At 34.6% G+C, this 14,451-nt stretch overlaps 1 protein-coding gene across 19 annotated transcripts in view; it reads right to left on the minus strand.

Annotated features, from left to right (window-relative positions):
- RBM26 (RNA binding motif protein 26) overlaps window positions 1-14,451 on the minus strand; it is a 113,988-nt gene that overhangs the window by 23,220 nt on the left and 76,317 nt on the right. For all 19 annotated transcript variants that reach the window (XR_471536.3, XR_008913949.1, XR_008913948.1 and 16 more), the window contains 4 exons: window positions 8,199-8,273; window positions 6,822-6,989; window positions 4,808-4,912; window positions 1,734-1,934 (listed from right to left, as the gene is read on the minus strand). Coding sequence is in view for 13 of the 19 variants with exons in the window: in XM_056807218.1 (XP_056663196.1) it covers window positions 1,734-1,934; window positions 4,808-4,912; window positions 6,822-6,989; window positions 8,199-8,273 (549 nt within the window). In the remaining 6 variants the exon portion in view is untranslated. The remainder of the gene's footprint in view (window positions 1-1,733; window positions 1,935-4,807; window positions 4,913-6,821; window positions 6,990-8,198; window positions 8,274-14,451) is intronic.

The following is a 14,451-nucleotide window of genomic DNA, read 5'->3' on the forward strand; positions in this document are numbered from 1 at the left end:
TATTTCTAAAAAGAAATATTTTCTTTGGATTCTTTCCAAATAACATGATTGTTCACAAATTTAACAAAAAAAAATAATAGTGTAATGAAAAGAAAGGTACAATTTAACACCTTCATGATCCCATGGACCATACTGTGCATGGGGTATTTTGGCTAAGATACTAGAGTAGTTTGTCCTTTCTTTCTCCAGTGAATTAAGGCTAACAGACATTAAGTGACTTCCCCAAAGTCTCACAGCTAAGTGTGTGTCAGAGGCTAGTTTTGAATTCAAGTCTTCCTGACACCAGGTCCAGTGCTCTATCCACTAAGTCACCTGGCTACTCCCATAGTTTGATGTGTACCCTCATCTTGGTGGAAAACAGAGTAGAAAGACAGGCACATGAATGCATTGTTGGTAGAGTTGTAAATTGGTCTAAACTATATCCTTGGGCCCAGAGAACCAAATGTTAAAACATAACTTAAGGAGTCAAAAAGTCACATATATACAAATATATTAAGAGCAGTGCTTTTGAGAAGCCTGGATCATATGATCTTTGAAGTCTCTCTTATCTCTAGATCTGATAGTCTATAAAGTCTTAAATCGAGATTCCAAAAATCAATTTCACAAATACAAGATATTACTAATATGTCGAGAAAGCAACTGAAGATATAGAAATCTTATTCCAATGCAAGCCAACCTAAGCCAAATGCAGTTTTAGAAAGCACTTAGAGAAGCGGCAACCAGGATGGGAAATAATAGTTCTATTGTATTCTACTCTGGTCAGACAATCTGAGGAGTAGAGTTTAGTTCTATATATCAGATTTTAGGAAGGAAATTAATCAACATTTCCTAATTAACATTAGGAGAACAACCAAAACAATGAAGAACTTTGGAGGTCATGCCTTATGAAGATCTATTGAAGGAACTCTGAATATTTAAGCCTGAAGTAGGGACATGAGAGCTGTCTTCAAGTATTCAGAGGACCACTTAAGAGGTTGGTTCTTGATAACCAATGGCAAAACCAAAAACAACAGTAAAAAAGGCAAGTGGAAAATTTAGGTCTAATGTTGAGAAAAATTTGCTAAAAATTAAGAGTTAACTCAAAAGAATATGAGCTGTATTGGCAAATAGTAGGGTACCCTCTGGAATTAGCATTGGGCAAATAATTACTTGTTGTCTATGTTGTAAAAGGGGCTTTAAATTCAGGTATAAATCCAACTACATCTTGGAGTTTCCTTTCAACTCTCAGATTTTGTGCTTTGGTTTTCATCACTATATGATAACCTTACCCAGCAGCATCAAGAATCCATTCCTCGTGTTTTTTATAAATATTGAGACTAAGCAACTGACTTGCATTTTGAGTAATGTTTTAGGTACTCAAAAAGTGTCATATTCTATGATACTTTAAGTATCATCATTAAAAACAATCTGATATGTATTGAATCAATAGGTTCATATAAGGAGAGAAAAGTGAATGCTTAAATTATAAAAAGTAGAAAATCTGAAAAAATCAGTAACTGCTGAAAAGGCTTTTATTCTAAGTCCCTTCCCCTCACCCCCAAAGCTGTTATAGGCACCATACAAAACTAGTCCACAGCCAAAAAAGAAAAACATGAATTCTACTTCCAAGTAAAAGAAAAAAGAAGCATTTATTTTTCTTCTACCACCAAGAAAGTAGCTATGAGATATGTAATTTAATTCCCTCAATATAATGTATGTGCTTGGATAAAATAGTCATCAAAATCATTAGATACCGCAAAATGGGGAAGAAGGTCTTCTCTATCACTCTCAGTAAATGCAGAGATCTCTAATGCTCGTGGGCGATGGTCTACCACAGCATGACCAGGAACACCTCTCCCTCGACCACGACCCCTTCCTCTGCCACGAATTGTACCTCGACCTCTGGAATGAATTCCTCGACCTCGACCAGTTGAAAGAATCCCTCTTTTTGCAGCCTAAAACAGATTTTAAAATGCATACTAATTATTTACATTCAAGTAATACACCAGTTACTTGCTGCCATCATCCTCGTCATCATCATCGCTAGCATTAATATTGCACTTTAAGATTCACAACATACTTAACAAATATTCTCATTTTTTAATCACAACAACCCTGAGAGGTAGATTCTATCATTTTACAGATTAGGAAAACAGGGCAGATAGAGGTTAAGTAACTTGCTCAGGGTCACATATTTAAGTGTCAGAGATTTGAATTCAGTTTTTCCTAACTCCAGACATTTAGATGCCTCATGCTTTTAAAAATTATATTCTGCTAGGAAAACTTCAGTTATGCTTTTTTTGTTTTTGTTTGTCTGTAAGACATATACTACAGATCACCCAAGTTGGAGCTTTAATTTTAAAGGGGAATTCTTAACTCTGCTTATTTTATTCAAAGAACAAAACAGGATTTAATATCTGAAATTATTGATATGTTCTTTTCTAAACTAAGATTCCCAAAAATTATTAAAAATTTGAGATAGACTTATGATGCCATTCACCTAGGGAATCTCTTTTGAGATGAAATTCCTTCCATCAACACATATTAGCAACTACTATCACCTGGCGACAAGAACAGTTTTCACATTTTAAAACAAAGTTTTATTGTATTCTACAACATAAAAAAATTCTTAGCTGGTAGGCCATATAAAAATTGGCTATAACAGAATTTGGCCCTTTGACCTTGAACCCTAGGCTTAGGGTCTGGGCCTAACTCACTGTTACAGGTACTTAATTGGGGGGAAAGGCCAGAATGTATCAGAGGCTATCCAGATTTATTTTTTTTTTTAATTAAAAAAAATCATTATGCAATTATGGTGCTGGATTTTTTTCACATTAAAGAAACAAATAAACTCAATTACTTCAAATGTGAGTAGCATTAGGGCAAAAATTTTTACACATGTACCAAATATTTATCAATATGGGCTCTTAAGAGAATATTCAATGTTAACATTAAGACAGAAGAATGTTTTCCACTGTAGATGTGTTAAGTAATAGCTGCAATTTGAACTTTAGCAACAAGACAGGGAGAAAGATATATGTATATATATATGTATGTATATATATATAATAACAACTAAAATTATTTATTCACAATTGCTGAAATTGTCAACTAAAACTTTAAATCTAGAATTCTAATTTTTTAACCTATAAAAAATACAATATAAAAATGTCAACCTTCAAACTTTCTATCTTTAAAGTGAAATCCATATTTTTTCCTTCCCCTCCAAAATTCAAAGGTTGCTATCATGAATTTTCAAGAATGAAATCACAATAAAACAAGTGAAATCTACAAACTAGAAAATATCCCTGAATAATTTCATTAATGGAGTCTGCCTTTCCTTTTTAAATCTAAAGATGTTTACATTTTAAAAATTAATACTCCTGTTAAAAATCCAGAAATCTTATAGCAAGTGTTAAAATTAAGAATGTATTAAGTAAATAAAAAATGTAGCCAAATCAAAAGGAAATGATGCACTTTCTCTTTTTGTAAATATCCACAGCACCACCTATAGGCAAAATTTTCTTAAGCATTCTATAAAGTTTACTACATTTCAACTGAACCAAAATTGATTAGAAATACTATGATTCAATAAGTAAGGTGAAGACTCCTGTATATGTACTAGCTAATGAAACTTGGAGAAATAAAAAATGGAGTGAAAAAAGTACCATTTCCAACTGGGAAAAAATTTAAATCCTGCCCTCAGAGATAACATTATAGCACAAAGTGATGAGAAAAAAAAAATCAGTCAGAGAGATTTAGTGCTGGAACTCAATTCAATAAATATTATTTAAGTGCCTACTATGTACTAGGAAGGGATCATAAAGACCAATCAGTCTGACCCCTTCTGAGGCACATTTCATGATGTGCCCAATATTATTTTCACAAAGCAATTAAGGTGTCTGAGGTAGAATTTGACCACGAGTCTTCTGCCCTTGAATTCAGTGCCCTGTCAATTACACTATGATGCCATCCTAAAACATAACTCTTATAGGCTAAGGATTATTTGTCACCACACAAAGTTAAAAACAACTTCACAATAACAACTGAAAAATAACTGAATAAACTGTGACATATGAAAGTAATATTATTGCACCATAAGAAATAACAATTCAAAGAAATTTGAGATTTATATGTAGTGATTCAGAATGAATAAAAGCAGATCAACAGTACATATAGTCTAAAATTATAAGACAATATTAAATGTCAATAGAACTACACTGCTATTACCACATTAAACTTAAAAAATATATAATGTTCTCTTTTTTAAAAATGGTTATTACAAAATTATACATTTGTAAGTAGTCAATCACTCTTGTTCTTAACTGATTTTAGTGTGTAATTTTTTAAAAAGCATATATAAGACTATGATATTCCAAAGACCACATATTTTATCATGTGCTTGTAAAAAAAAGCAATACAGATGGCTTGAGATGATGGCAAGAAGCCCTATTTTGATCTTTGTCTTGAACAACCCTCCTATATAGCCTATCGACATAACTTTATTATTTCCTTCCTCTAAGGCCAGACCCATAAATATGGCAACTGGGGCCAGAAAGATGGTATTTAAGTGCCTCTTTGCTTCGTTAGCTCCTTAAAAACTAAGCACCAGAAACTCGGGGTCTGTTTCTTGAACTTTTCTTAAAAGTTCCACAGTTCCTGGCATAGTTCTTTGTACACTGGGATTATTCAAAGAACATGCCAGACAATGTGCCATATCCTACTAGCACAATATGGAAGGTGTTAATCACTACTATCAAACATAGAAGCAATGTTTTTGAAAAATACTAGTCTAAGCACCATTTTATCTTATATTAACAAAACATACTTCAAGCTGTAGTTCTGTATATTTTCTCCTAAGTTCAGTAACTTCTTCTCCAGCCTGCATCTTCTTATACAAATCCAGTTCTGTGTCCAGTAATTCTTTCTGCATCTGAAAAATTATAAAGACAGTTGAAATATTAGTTAACACAAATCCCTCCCATCTATTAGAATCTTACCTAACCCTTTAAGAACAAGCTCAATTCTTACATGAAGGTTTCCCTGTCAACTTCAGCACACATTCTGCTTTAAAATTATTTTCTCTTATAAATCTCTATCACATAATTTATATACTCTTTTGCAGTGTTTGCTGAATTTAGGGATCAGGTCTTTACTGACATTCTCAACACATCTACCCTACAGTACCCAAAGTACCTTGAAGAATCCTGGGTATATAGGAGAGTCTAAAAAATATTTATTGATTAATTAACCTTATATGGTACCCATTTTAGGTTTAAAAATATACAAAACTTAACCAAAATCAATCAAACGTCAAGAGAAATATAGTCAATCTAACACTATAGATGCAGGCATACTTGACATCTTGCCTGGGAGATTTTTGAGGATCCAACCAAAAGCAGGAAAATTGTACCCATTCCTTCAAGGTCCAAGGCAAATGCTTCAAACTTCTTCTGCGATTAATCCCTTATCCCACTCCATGTTCACCTGCCTTGATCTTTTCTTATTTTACATTTCTATGGCTTTTACACATGGTCTTATGTTTTAAAGAACTCTAGACATATCTCCCCAAGCAAAATTGTAATTAGGGACCACCTTAAGCAATTTTAAATAGCACAATGCACTACATGTAGGTGCTCAAGAAACACAGAAAGGAAAGATGGGATACATAGGAAACTATTACTAAAACTGAAATTATTATAAAAAAAACATTCTGAAGAAAAGGAAAATTTTACACGTCTTCAGGATTTTGTTGCATTTAGCCATAAAAATGGAATGTTTTCATATTTCAAAAATTTCTTAAAATGTAGGGTTCCATAACGTAAGAGTCTAGGTCATGAAATAGCTGTTTAACAATCAGTACTTTTTAATTTTTTGAAAAATGAGAGAATTAGGATATAGCCTATTTTTAATATCAGTAATTGAGATTTACATATTATTAGAAAATCTATGAAGAGCTTTATATACATGTCATTTGAGTTTCATAATAACACTGTGGGAAAAAAACGACAGGTATTATTATCTCCCTTTTACAGAAAAAAAGACATTGTGACTACATGAAGTCATTTGCCTTGATCAAAGAAGTAACAATTTGTTCCTTTCCTTGTTGTTTGGGAAGACTGAATTTCCTGAGTTGATCCTGCTGCTTCAATTTCAACATCATAATGTTAGTAAGCAAGTAGGAAACCCAATGTCTATATAATGATTATGAGTTATTTTTGTAATACTAGCACTACTCCAAAGAAGTACAATAAATAAAAAAACAAACTTGGAACTGGGAAGAGTTGGATACAAATATTGGCTCTGAAACTAGCTATAAGAATAAGGACAAGTCATTTTCCCCATCAGTGTCTAAATTCTAAGGCTAGTTTAGATGAGTTGCTAATGTACAACACCAGAGGGAGTTTCTACAGAATAAAATCACAAACTGAAACCCTTGAAGTGCCTAACAAAGCCACACCAGAAAATCCTGGAAACTGGAGTTTCTACCATCAGGTCCTTTATTTGGGCTACAGAATTTGGTTTCTGACTCTTCACAGTCTGGATGTGGCAATCCTACAGTATAGCTCTGAACTATAAATAATTTCTAATATCAAAAAATGAGGAAACAAGATAAGTCTTCATTAAACTCTAAACTTTTAAAATAAAATTGGAGTAACACCACCTCTCACTTTCATGAGATTATTACCTAAAAATAAAGATTAGAAAAGTATGCTGAAATTTCTGGGGAAAGGTTTTTATTAAAAATCATGATTTCATTAGTATGTTTCACAGGTAAACATTAGCATGCTATGGAGATATTTAAGATAAAATTCATTTTACTTATTAACTGAATAGAATACCTGAGCTTTGGTTTTCACGCTTTTGGGAAGAGAGCTTCCAGATGAAACAGCTTTCAATTCATCTTTTAATTTAGTAATGCTATTTGTCAAAGCCTCCAAAGTTTTCATTATTTCTGCCTTATCTTCAGACTTCATTGCTTTGTTTTTCTCCAGTTTTGAAATTAACATCTGTCAAATTTTTAAAATGTTAGTGTTAAAGGAAAATATAAACAAAAGTATTTACATAGTAAAGAATAGGAAAGAACATACATTTTAAATTTATACACATAAAAATCAAAATGGACTGTATTAAGTGAAACTTTTTTTGGTTCTGTTTTTTTATTGAAATTTTTTATTTAATAATTAATTTAAAATATTTTTCCATGGTTACACGATTTATGTTCTTTCCCTACCCTCCTCCAACTCACCGCCCTCATATCTGATGCACAATTCCCCTGGGTTTTTACATGTATCATTGATCAAAACATACTTAACTGAAACATGTTTGGATTTCACTGGATTAAAAAAAAATTTAAACCTCCTAATAATTGGGTATTAAACAATTTGAAAGCATATAAAAATCAAGCTTAGTTCTGTTTTTATTTATTTTGATAATGTTGTCACCTTTCCTATTTTTACTATGTTTTAGAATGCAGAAAAAACCACAAAAGGAGAAACTAGGTTTGTTTTCCTCCCTGTAATTTGCTATTAAGAAATAAAATATAATTGCTTTCTTTTTAAAGAAATCGTTTATCAGATTACTTAATAATCTTGGAAGGAGCAGCTAATGCTTTTAATTAGTCAAAAGAACAGAACTCTTAAGCCTAAAGTAGAACAGGGCAAAAGTGCAGATGATGAGTAAATATGTCTTTCCAGATATTTCTTGGTAAAGATGCCTTCAATTTTTTCTCTCAGTGTTTAGCAGTCTTATAAACAGTAGTCTCAAAATACTAGTTTTTGAGTTAAAGCTAAACTTTTGTTTAAAGAACTAAGAATTTTAATGATCGCTTACATCCTTAATGAAATTTAAGTACAATTCCAAAGACAAATGTAAATATTTTTGGACCACCTATAATTTTAATTTACTAATGACACAAATTTTTTAAATACCTCAAATAATCAAGAACTACTTGTATAAGTGTCCCAGTATATAAATTCAAGAAGTATACAGCAAGTCCACATGGCTACCTTGTTTTCATTTTTTTTTAAAAAGAACCAGGAAAATGCAGCGCATGCACATGGAAACTAACAATTTTTCTATTATCCTTTATAGTGGCATCTAACCAAGAGAAACATAATTATTCTTCCAATTAATTTTTAAAATAATTATCTTATTAAAACTTAGGGAAAACTAGAACCCATTTGTAAATGTATCTTCAAATTTAACTGACATGTTACCTTCTGTGTTTCAATGTGCTTTTCTAAAATCTCTTGCTTCTTCTTTCTCACATCCTGTTGAAGTTTTAGTGCTTCCTATATAAAGAAAGATAAGGTAAAAGAGAGAAGAAATCATAAAGTATCAATATACATTTCTCCCAACAAAATGATTATTTGGAAAATGGTCAAATCTAATTTAACAAATAAATTAAATGTCAAATGTAGTAATTCAAAATTCCATATCTATGGTTTAAGAGTCCACAAGATCCCAAAATGTATACAATGGCTATGCAGTTCAAACCATACACCAAGAGAACCCCACTGTGCCATTCTCAAGTTTCTGCATGAAGACCTCTCATGAGAAGAACCCAATGTCTCCTGACACAGACCGCTTCACTTAGAAACAGTTCTATTTGTTACCAAGTTTTTCCTGATATCAAGCATGACTTGTTTTCTTCAGAATTTCCACCCATTCCTCCTAGTTCTGCCCTCAAACAAGTTCAAAATCCCTCCCTCCACACAACAATCCTTCAAATACTTGAAGCCAGCTATGATGTCCCCACTGAGTCTTCTCTTCTGTGCCTTCCTCTTCATCTGACATGGACTCAAGGACCTTCACCATCTGGTTGCTTTCCTCTGGATACTCTCCAGCTTCTCTGTCCTTCCTAAACTGTAGCACCCAGAACTGAGCACAATGCTCCAGATGTGGTCTGACAGGGCAGAGTACAGAGAGATGATCACCTCCTTATTCCAGAAAGCTATACCTCTCAAGACAACCCAAGACTCGTATTAAGCTGGCAGTCCACTAAAACCCAAATATCTTTTTCAGATAAATTGCTGAATAACTATGTCCATGCCTGCATCTTGCAGTTGCAATGTTCTTTTTTTGAGCCGAAGTATAGGATTTTATTTACATTTAACCCTACTGAATTTCATCTTATTAGAGCTCAATCTATCTTATATGGAATCTGTCACTGTAATCCAAAGTCACTGATTTCTTACAGCTAGAAATTTGATTAATTTGTTAGTTGTGCCTTTTACCCATATCAAAGACAATAATTTTAAATAGCACAAACTAAGAATCACACTATTAAGAATTTTAAATTATTAAGCCCTATCTTATCATTTTGGCTATATATTTTTATCAAAGAAAAGTTTAATTTCCCTCAGGTTTTGCCAAAGAGATGGCCCTTAAGCATGCTAGGGTCAATCCCTCTACATTTACATTTGATGCCATTCCCCTCACTTCTCCAGTGACTGCATACTCAATCATCTTTCTTGCAAGAATCTCCATCATCTCTAGATCAATTGGGTCATTCCCAATTGCCTTCCAAGTAGGTCCAAGTCTCCTCTATTTGCTAAAAGACCTGCAGTTAACCCTGCATCTGGCTCAAGCTTTTGTCCTTTTCTTCTCCTCCCTTTCTCAAAGTCTTTGAAAGAGTTATCCATACCGGCTGTCTCAATTCCTTTCTTCTTGACTTCACTCTTCAACCTTTATCAGTCCAATTTCCATTCTCATGGGTCAACTAGTTCTCTTCAAAATTACCAAAAATGTCTTAATTGCCAAACTTGATGGTCCTTTCTGATTCTTCATTCTTCTCAAACATCTGATCATCTAACATAGTTGAGTCTCTCCTCCCTCCTTTTTGAGTTTTAAAAACACTAATCTCTCCAGGTTATGCTTCCTACCAGGCTGAATACTTCTCAGTATCTTTTTTTTTATTATTATTTGTTATATACCTCATGGTTTACCAATTAGTTAGCTACAGCCCCATCACTGTGGGTGTTTCCCAAGGTTCTGTCCTAGGCCCTCTTTTTTCTCCCTCTACCTTCTCTATGCAGATGATTCCCCAATCTATTGTCCCAAGATCCATATTACCAATCTTGTAGACATCCAAAATTCAGCATATCTAAAACAGAACTCATTTTCTCTTCCCCTCTTCTAAACCTTCCTATTTCTGTCAAAAGCATTCTAGGCACTACTCCCATGCCAGTGTCTAAGCCTGATCATTTCAGTATTATCTTGGACACCTTACCCTATCCTCACTTCACATAGCCAATTAAATAGCAAATCTTTCCACCAATTCTTTCAACCCAATTTCTCTCACATTAAGACTCTCCACCTCACCACATCTACCACCTTAGTTCATGCCCTCTCACCTCTCACATAACAGATTATTACAAAGCTTCCTAATTGGCAGTCCTGCTTCAAGTTTCTTACTACTGTACCACATCCTGTAGATTGCTGCCAAGTAATTTTCCTAAAGTTTGGAATTGACCATGTGACACAATTTTTCAAACAACTATTATAATAGCTTCCTACTGCCTCCAGGGTATAATATAAATCTGTTTGTTTAGCTTTTAAAATCCTTCATAGCCTGCCCCAACCTATCTTTCCAGCTTTATTTGACATTATTCCCCTTCCTATATACTGTGCACATAGACTGAATGTTGGTCTCCTAGGCTGGCTCTTCCTGTTCAGTATAAGAGAGATGCCATCCCACCATGTGATGGTCTCCTATACTGATCTCTACTCACTTGTCAGAGAGGATTCTTCCCTGCAAGAGACAGAAAAATTGTCATTCTGCGGTCTGCTTCATTTCCTTAGACTGGTCTCTCCCCACTTGTAGGAATTCTGCCTGCCAGGCACAAAGAAACATCATTCCTACAAAGCTACCCAATAGACTGGTCTGCCAGGAGGGATAGGAAAGAAATTCCATTCTGATGTTTTACACTACTTGTCCCCTCACAAGCTGCCAGCTGCCTAACACCCTGAGAAAACTCAATCCTGAGGCCAAACTCCTAGGACTGTTTATAACTCACCTGAAATCATTCCTTTATAATTTAAAGTTATTTAAAGTTATGTCTCACCCAGTTATGTTTTCTAAGAATCTTAGTGATTCTGAATCCTTGACTATCATAATTCAAGCTTCATTCTCCATCCCCTGATTATTTCTTCCCTTATTCCCATCCATCTCAACCCAACTCCCCAAAGTTCTCTCTAAAGCTATTCAACCTGTGATAAAGGATGGAAAGGTTTGAAATTTGCAAACCTTTCCAGCCTTTATCACAAACCCTACATTATGCTATCTAAATACTTATTCTCATAGATAACAAATTTGTTTTAATCTCAAATCTTTTCCTTTTATCTTCTGGTTCCTATTGAGACCTGGCTCTGTACTGATAACACAGTCTCCTTGACTGCCCTTTCCAGCACTGGCTGAACTTTCCTTTGTTCCCCATCTCCACTCTCACTCCACTGGACAAGGTAGAGGAGCTGGAGCTGGAACACTACACTTTCCAGAACATTCCCCTACTTCCTCAATGAGATCTGTGTTTTTCTCACAATTCCCATAATTGAGGATTTTTCAACATACATATTGATTATTTTACCAAAAATCCTTCCTTATCTTCCAGTTCCTCAACTCATTACTTTTCTGTGAACTATTCCTCCACACTACCACAGTAGACACAGAGATGATCATATTTCTGGTTTTTTCATCACTCACAAATGTTTCACTTTCATGTTTGTGAGTGCTAAAATTCCCCAATATGATCACAATCTGTTGTCATTACACTTCTCTCCCTGCACTACGACCCTGAAAACTGTTCTTAATCTTCTCCAAAACCTCTGATCCCATAACCCTTAAATTCTTTCCTAGGTAATAACCTCTGCACTGTATACACTTCCCTCCATTCCTATCTAAACCCATGGTAAACCAATTCAATCTTACATTGTATCTTTTCCAACTGATATTTTCCTTCTAAGTATCAGCTTCAGATTATTTCTACCCATTTGTCTTCAATCCTACTTTTATGTTCCCAAATAAAGCTGAGAAAATTGCATAACCTTGCTACCTCCATTACAAAATTTCAACTAGGCCTCCACTATGGCAAGGCAATTCTTTTACACCTTCCTAAGTTTACACCTTCCTAAGTGACTCACTATCATACTCACTATGGCAGCTTTTCCAAAACTTTTCATCTTAACTCAAATTTTTCATAGTCCCTCCTACTTACTTTCCACTAAGAACCTTTCCTCACACTTCACTGAAAAAATTGTTGACTATTCACCATGAGCTCCCATTGCTTCCCTTTTCCTTACTCCCTATCATCCAGATGCCTTTTGCCATTATCTCTTCTTTCACCTATCTCTCATGAAGAGATGGTCCTTTTTGCCAAGGATATATGTAAAAGGTGCCTTTTCTGAAACCATTTCACTCTTGTCTATTTCAGAAGACTGCCCACTCTATCAACTTCATTTTCACACTTATCTTCAGTCTCTCCCTTCAGTACTCTACTTCCTCAGTGTCTACAAACATGTCTCTTTCTTTCATATCCTTAAAAGAAATCTTCATTTGATCTAGAAGACTCCAATAGATGTTTCCACTTCCTTTACTCTCAATCTAATCTTAACTTCACTTAGTCTGGATATTGACTTCATTATTCAACAGAAACTGTTGTCTCCAAAGTTATCAATGATTTAATTACAAAATTTATTTTTTCTCAATCTTCAACCTTTCTGCAGCCTCTGACTTTGATCATCCCCTTCTCCTTGATATTTTGTTCTCAGTAGGTTTTTATGACACCTCTCTCTCATACTACTCAATTTATTACTTTTTTCTTGGAATCCTTTCTAAGGAGAAGCTAGGTGGCTCAGTAGATTGAGACAGGCTCACAGATGAGAGGTTTTGGATTCAAATTGGACCTTAGATACTTCCTAGCTGTGTGATCCTAGGCAAGTTACTTAACCCCAGTTGCTTGGTTCTTACTATTCTTCTTCCTTAGAACCCAGCAGCATCGATTCTAGGGATCAAAACAACAACAGATGAAGAATCCTTTGAGAGAATCTTAATTAGAATTATAGCTTCTCACCTTGGGTACCCACAAAGCTATCCTGAACTCTCTCAATCTTATTATTAGGTCCCATGGATTCAATTATCATCTCTATGCTAATATTCCTCCAGTCTACTTATCCAGCCCTAACATCTCTGCTAACCTCCAGTTTCACTTCAGGCTCTATAGACATCTTAACCTCAACATGAGGAAAAATGAAATCACTATTTCCCTCCAAATCCTCCCTTCTTCTTTTCTTTTCTTTTTTCCTCTCTTTAAAACAACAACAAAACTCTCACCTTCTGCCTTAGTAATAATTCTAGGCAGAAGAGCAGCAAAGGCTGGGCCAACTGGGTTTAAGTGACTTGCCCAGGCTCTGACAGAACTAGGTAGTGTCTTACTAATTTATTTATTACTGTTGAAGGTACCTAGTTCTTTCTGATCATCGTTATCCCTCCTCCTCCCTCTCTATTAGCCCAACATATCCAATCTATTATCAAATCAAGCCACTTCTAATTCCTAACATCTATTGCACATGCTCCATTCTATTCTCTGATAACTGCCTCTCACCCTGATGTAGGCCCCTGTTTCAATCATGCCTGGCCTATAATAAGGCATTATAGTCTACTAGTTTGTCTTGCTGCTTCAAGTCTCATCCTACTCTAACCCATCCTCCATTCAACTGTCAAAGGGAACTTCCTACAGTATCTATCACACCTCTTCCCCATCCAAATAAATTTCATTGGCTCCATATCACCTTGAAGATCAAAAATAAAATCCTGATTCGTATCCGACACCTACAAAATATGATCCCTCTCTACAACAGGTCACATTGCCATTTTCCAAATAAAATATATCTCCTCATCCTAGGCATTTTCATTGTTTATCTTTATTCATGGAATGCTCTCCTTTATCATATAGTAGGTCTGCTGAAGGAGAAAGGGTGATCTTTATCAATCATCTCCTAACTTTAAGTCCTAGTTAAGATCCCACCCTTCTATACAAAGTCTTTTCTGATCCTCCTTGATGCTAGTGCTTTCCATCTTACTATTCCATCTGTACTGTTGATAAATCTCCAATTTATCCTGAATAAATCTTGTTTCAGTAATACACTGTTGTTTGCATGTTCCCCATTAGATTATGAGCTCCTTGGGAGTAAATTGTCTTTTGTCTTTCTTTGCATTGCTAGCACTTAGGACAGTGTCTCAAATATAGCAAATCCTTAAGAAATAACTAAAACTGCAATCCAGCCAAAATGATTACCTCTTTATTCCTCATACATGACAGTCCATTTTCCATCTTCATGCCTATGCACTATTACTGGATGGTACACTCTCATTCTTACCACTATACTTCAAAGTCCTACTCTTCCCTGATGTCAGATGTAACTGAGGCACTATCTTCTTCATGAAAAGTTTTGCTGTACCCTAGCACACAT

Source organism: Monodelphis domestica, chromosome 8 (genome assembly GCF_027887165.1).
Source record: "Monodelphis domestica isolate mMonDom1 chromosome 8, mMonDom1.pri, whole genome shotgun sequence".
In the NCBI taxonomy this organism is placed as follows: domain Eukaryota; kingdom Metazoa; phylum Chordata; class Mammalia; order Didelphimorphia; family Didelphidae; genus Monodelphis; species Monodelphis domestica.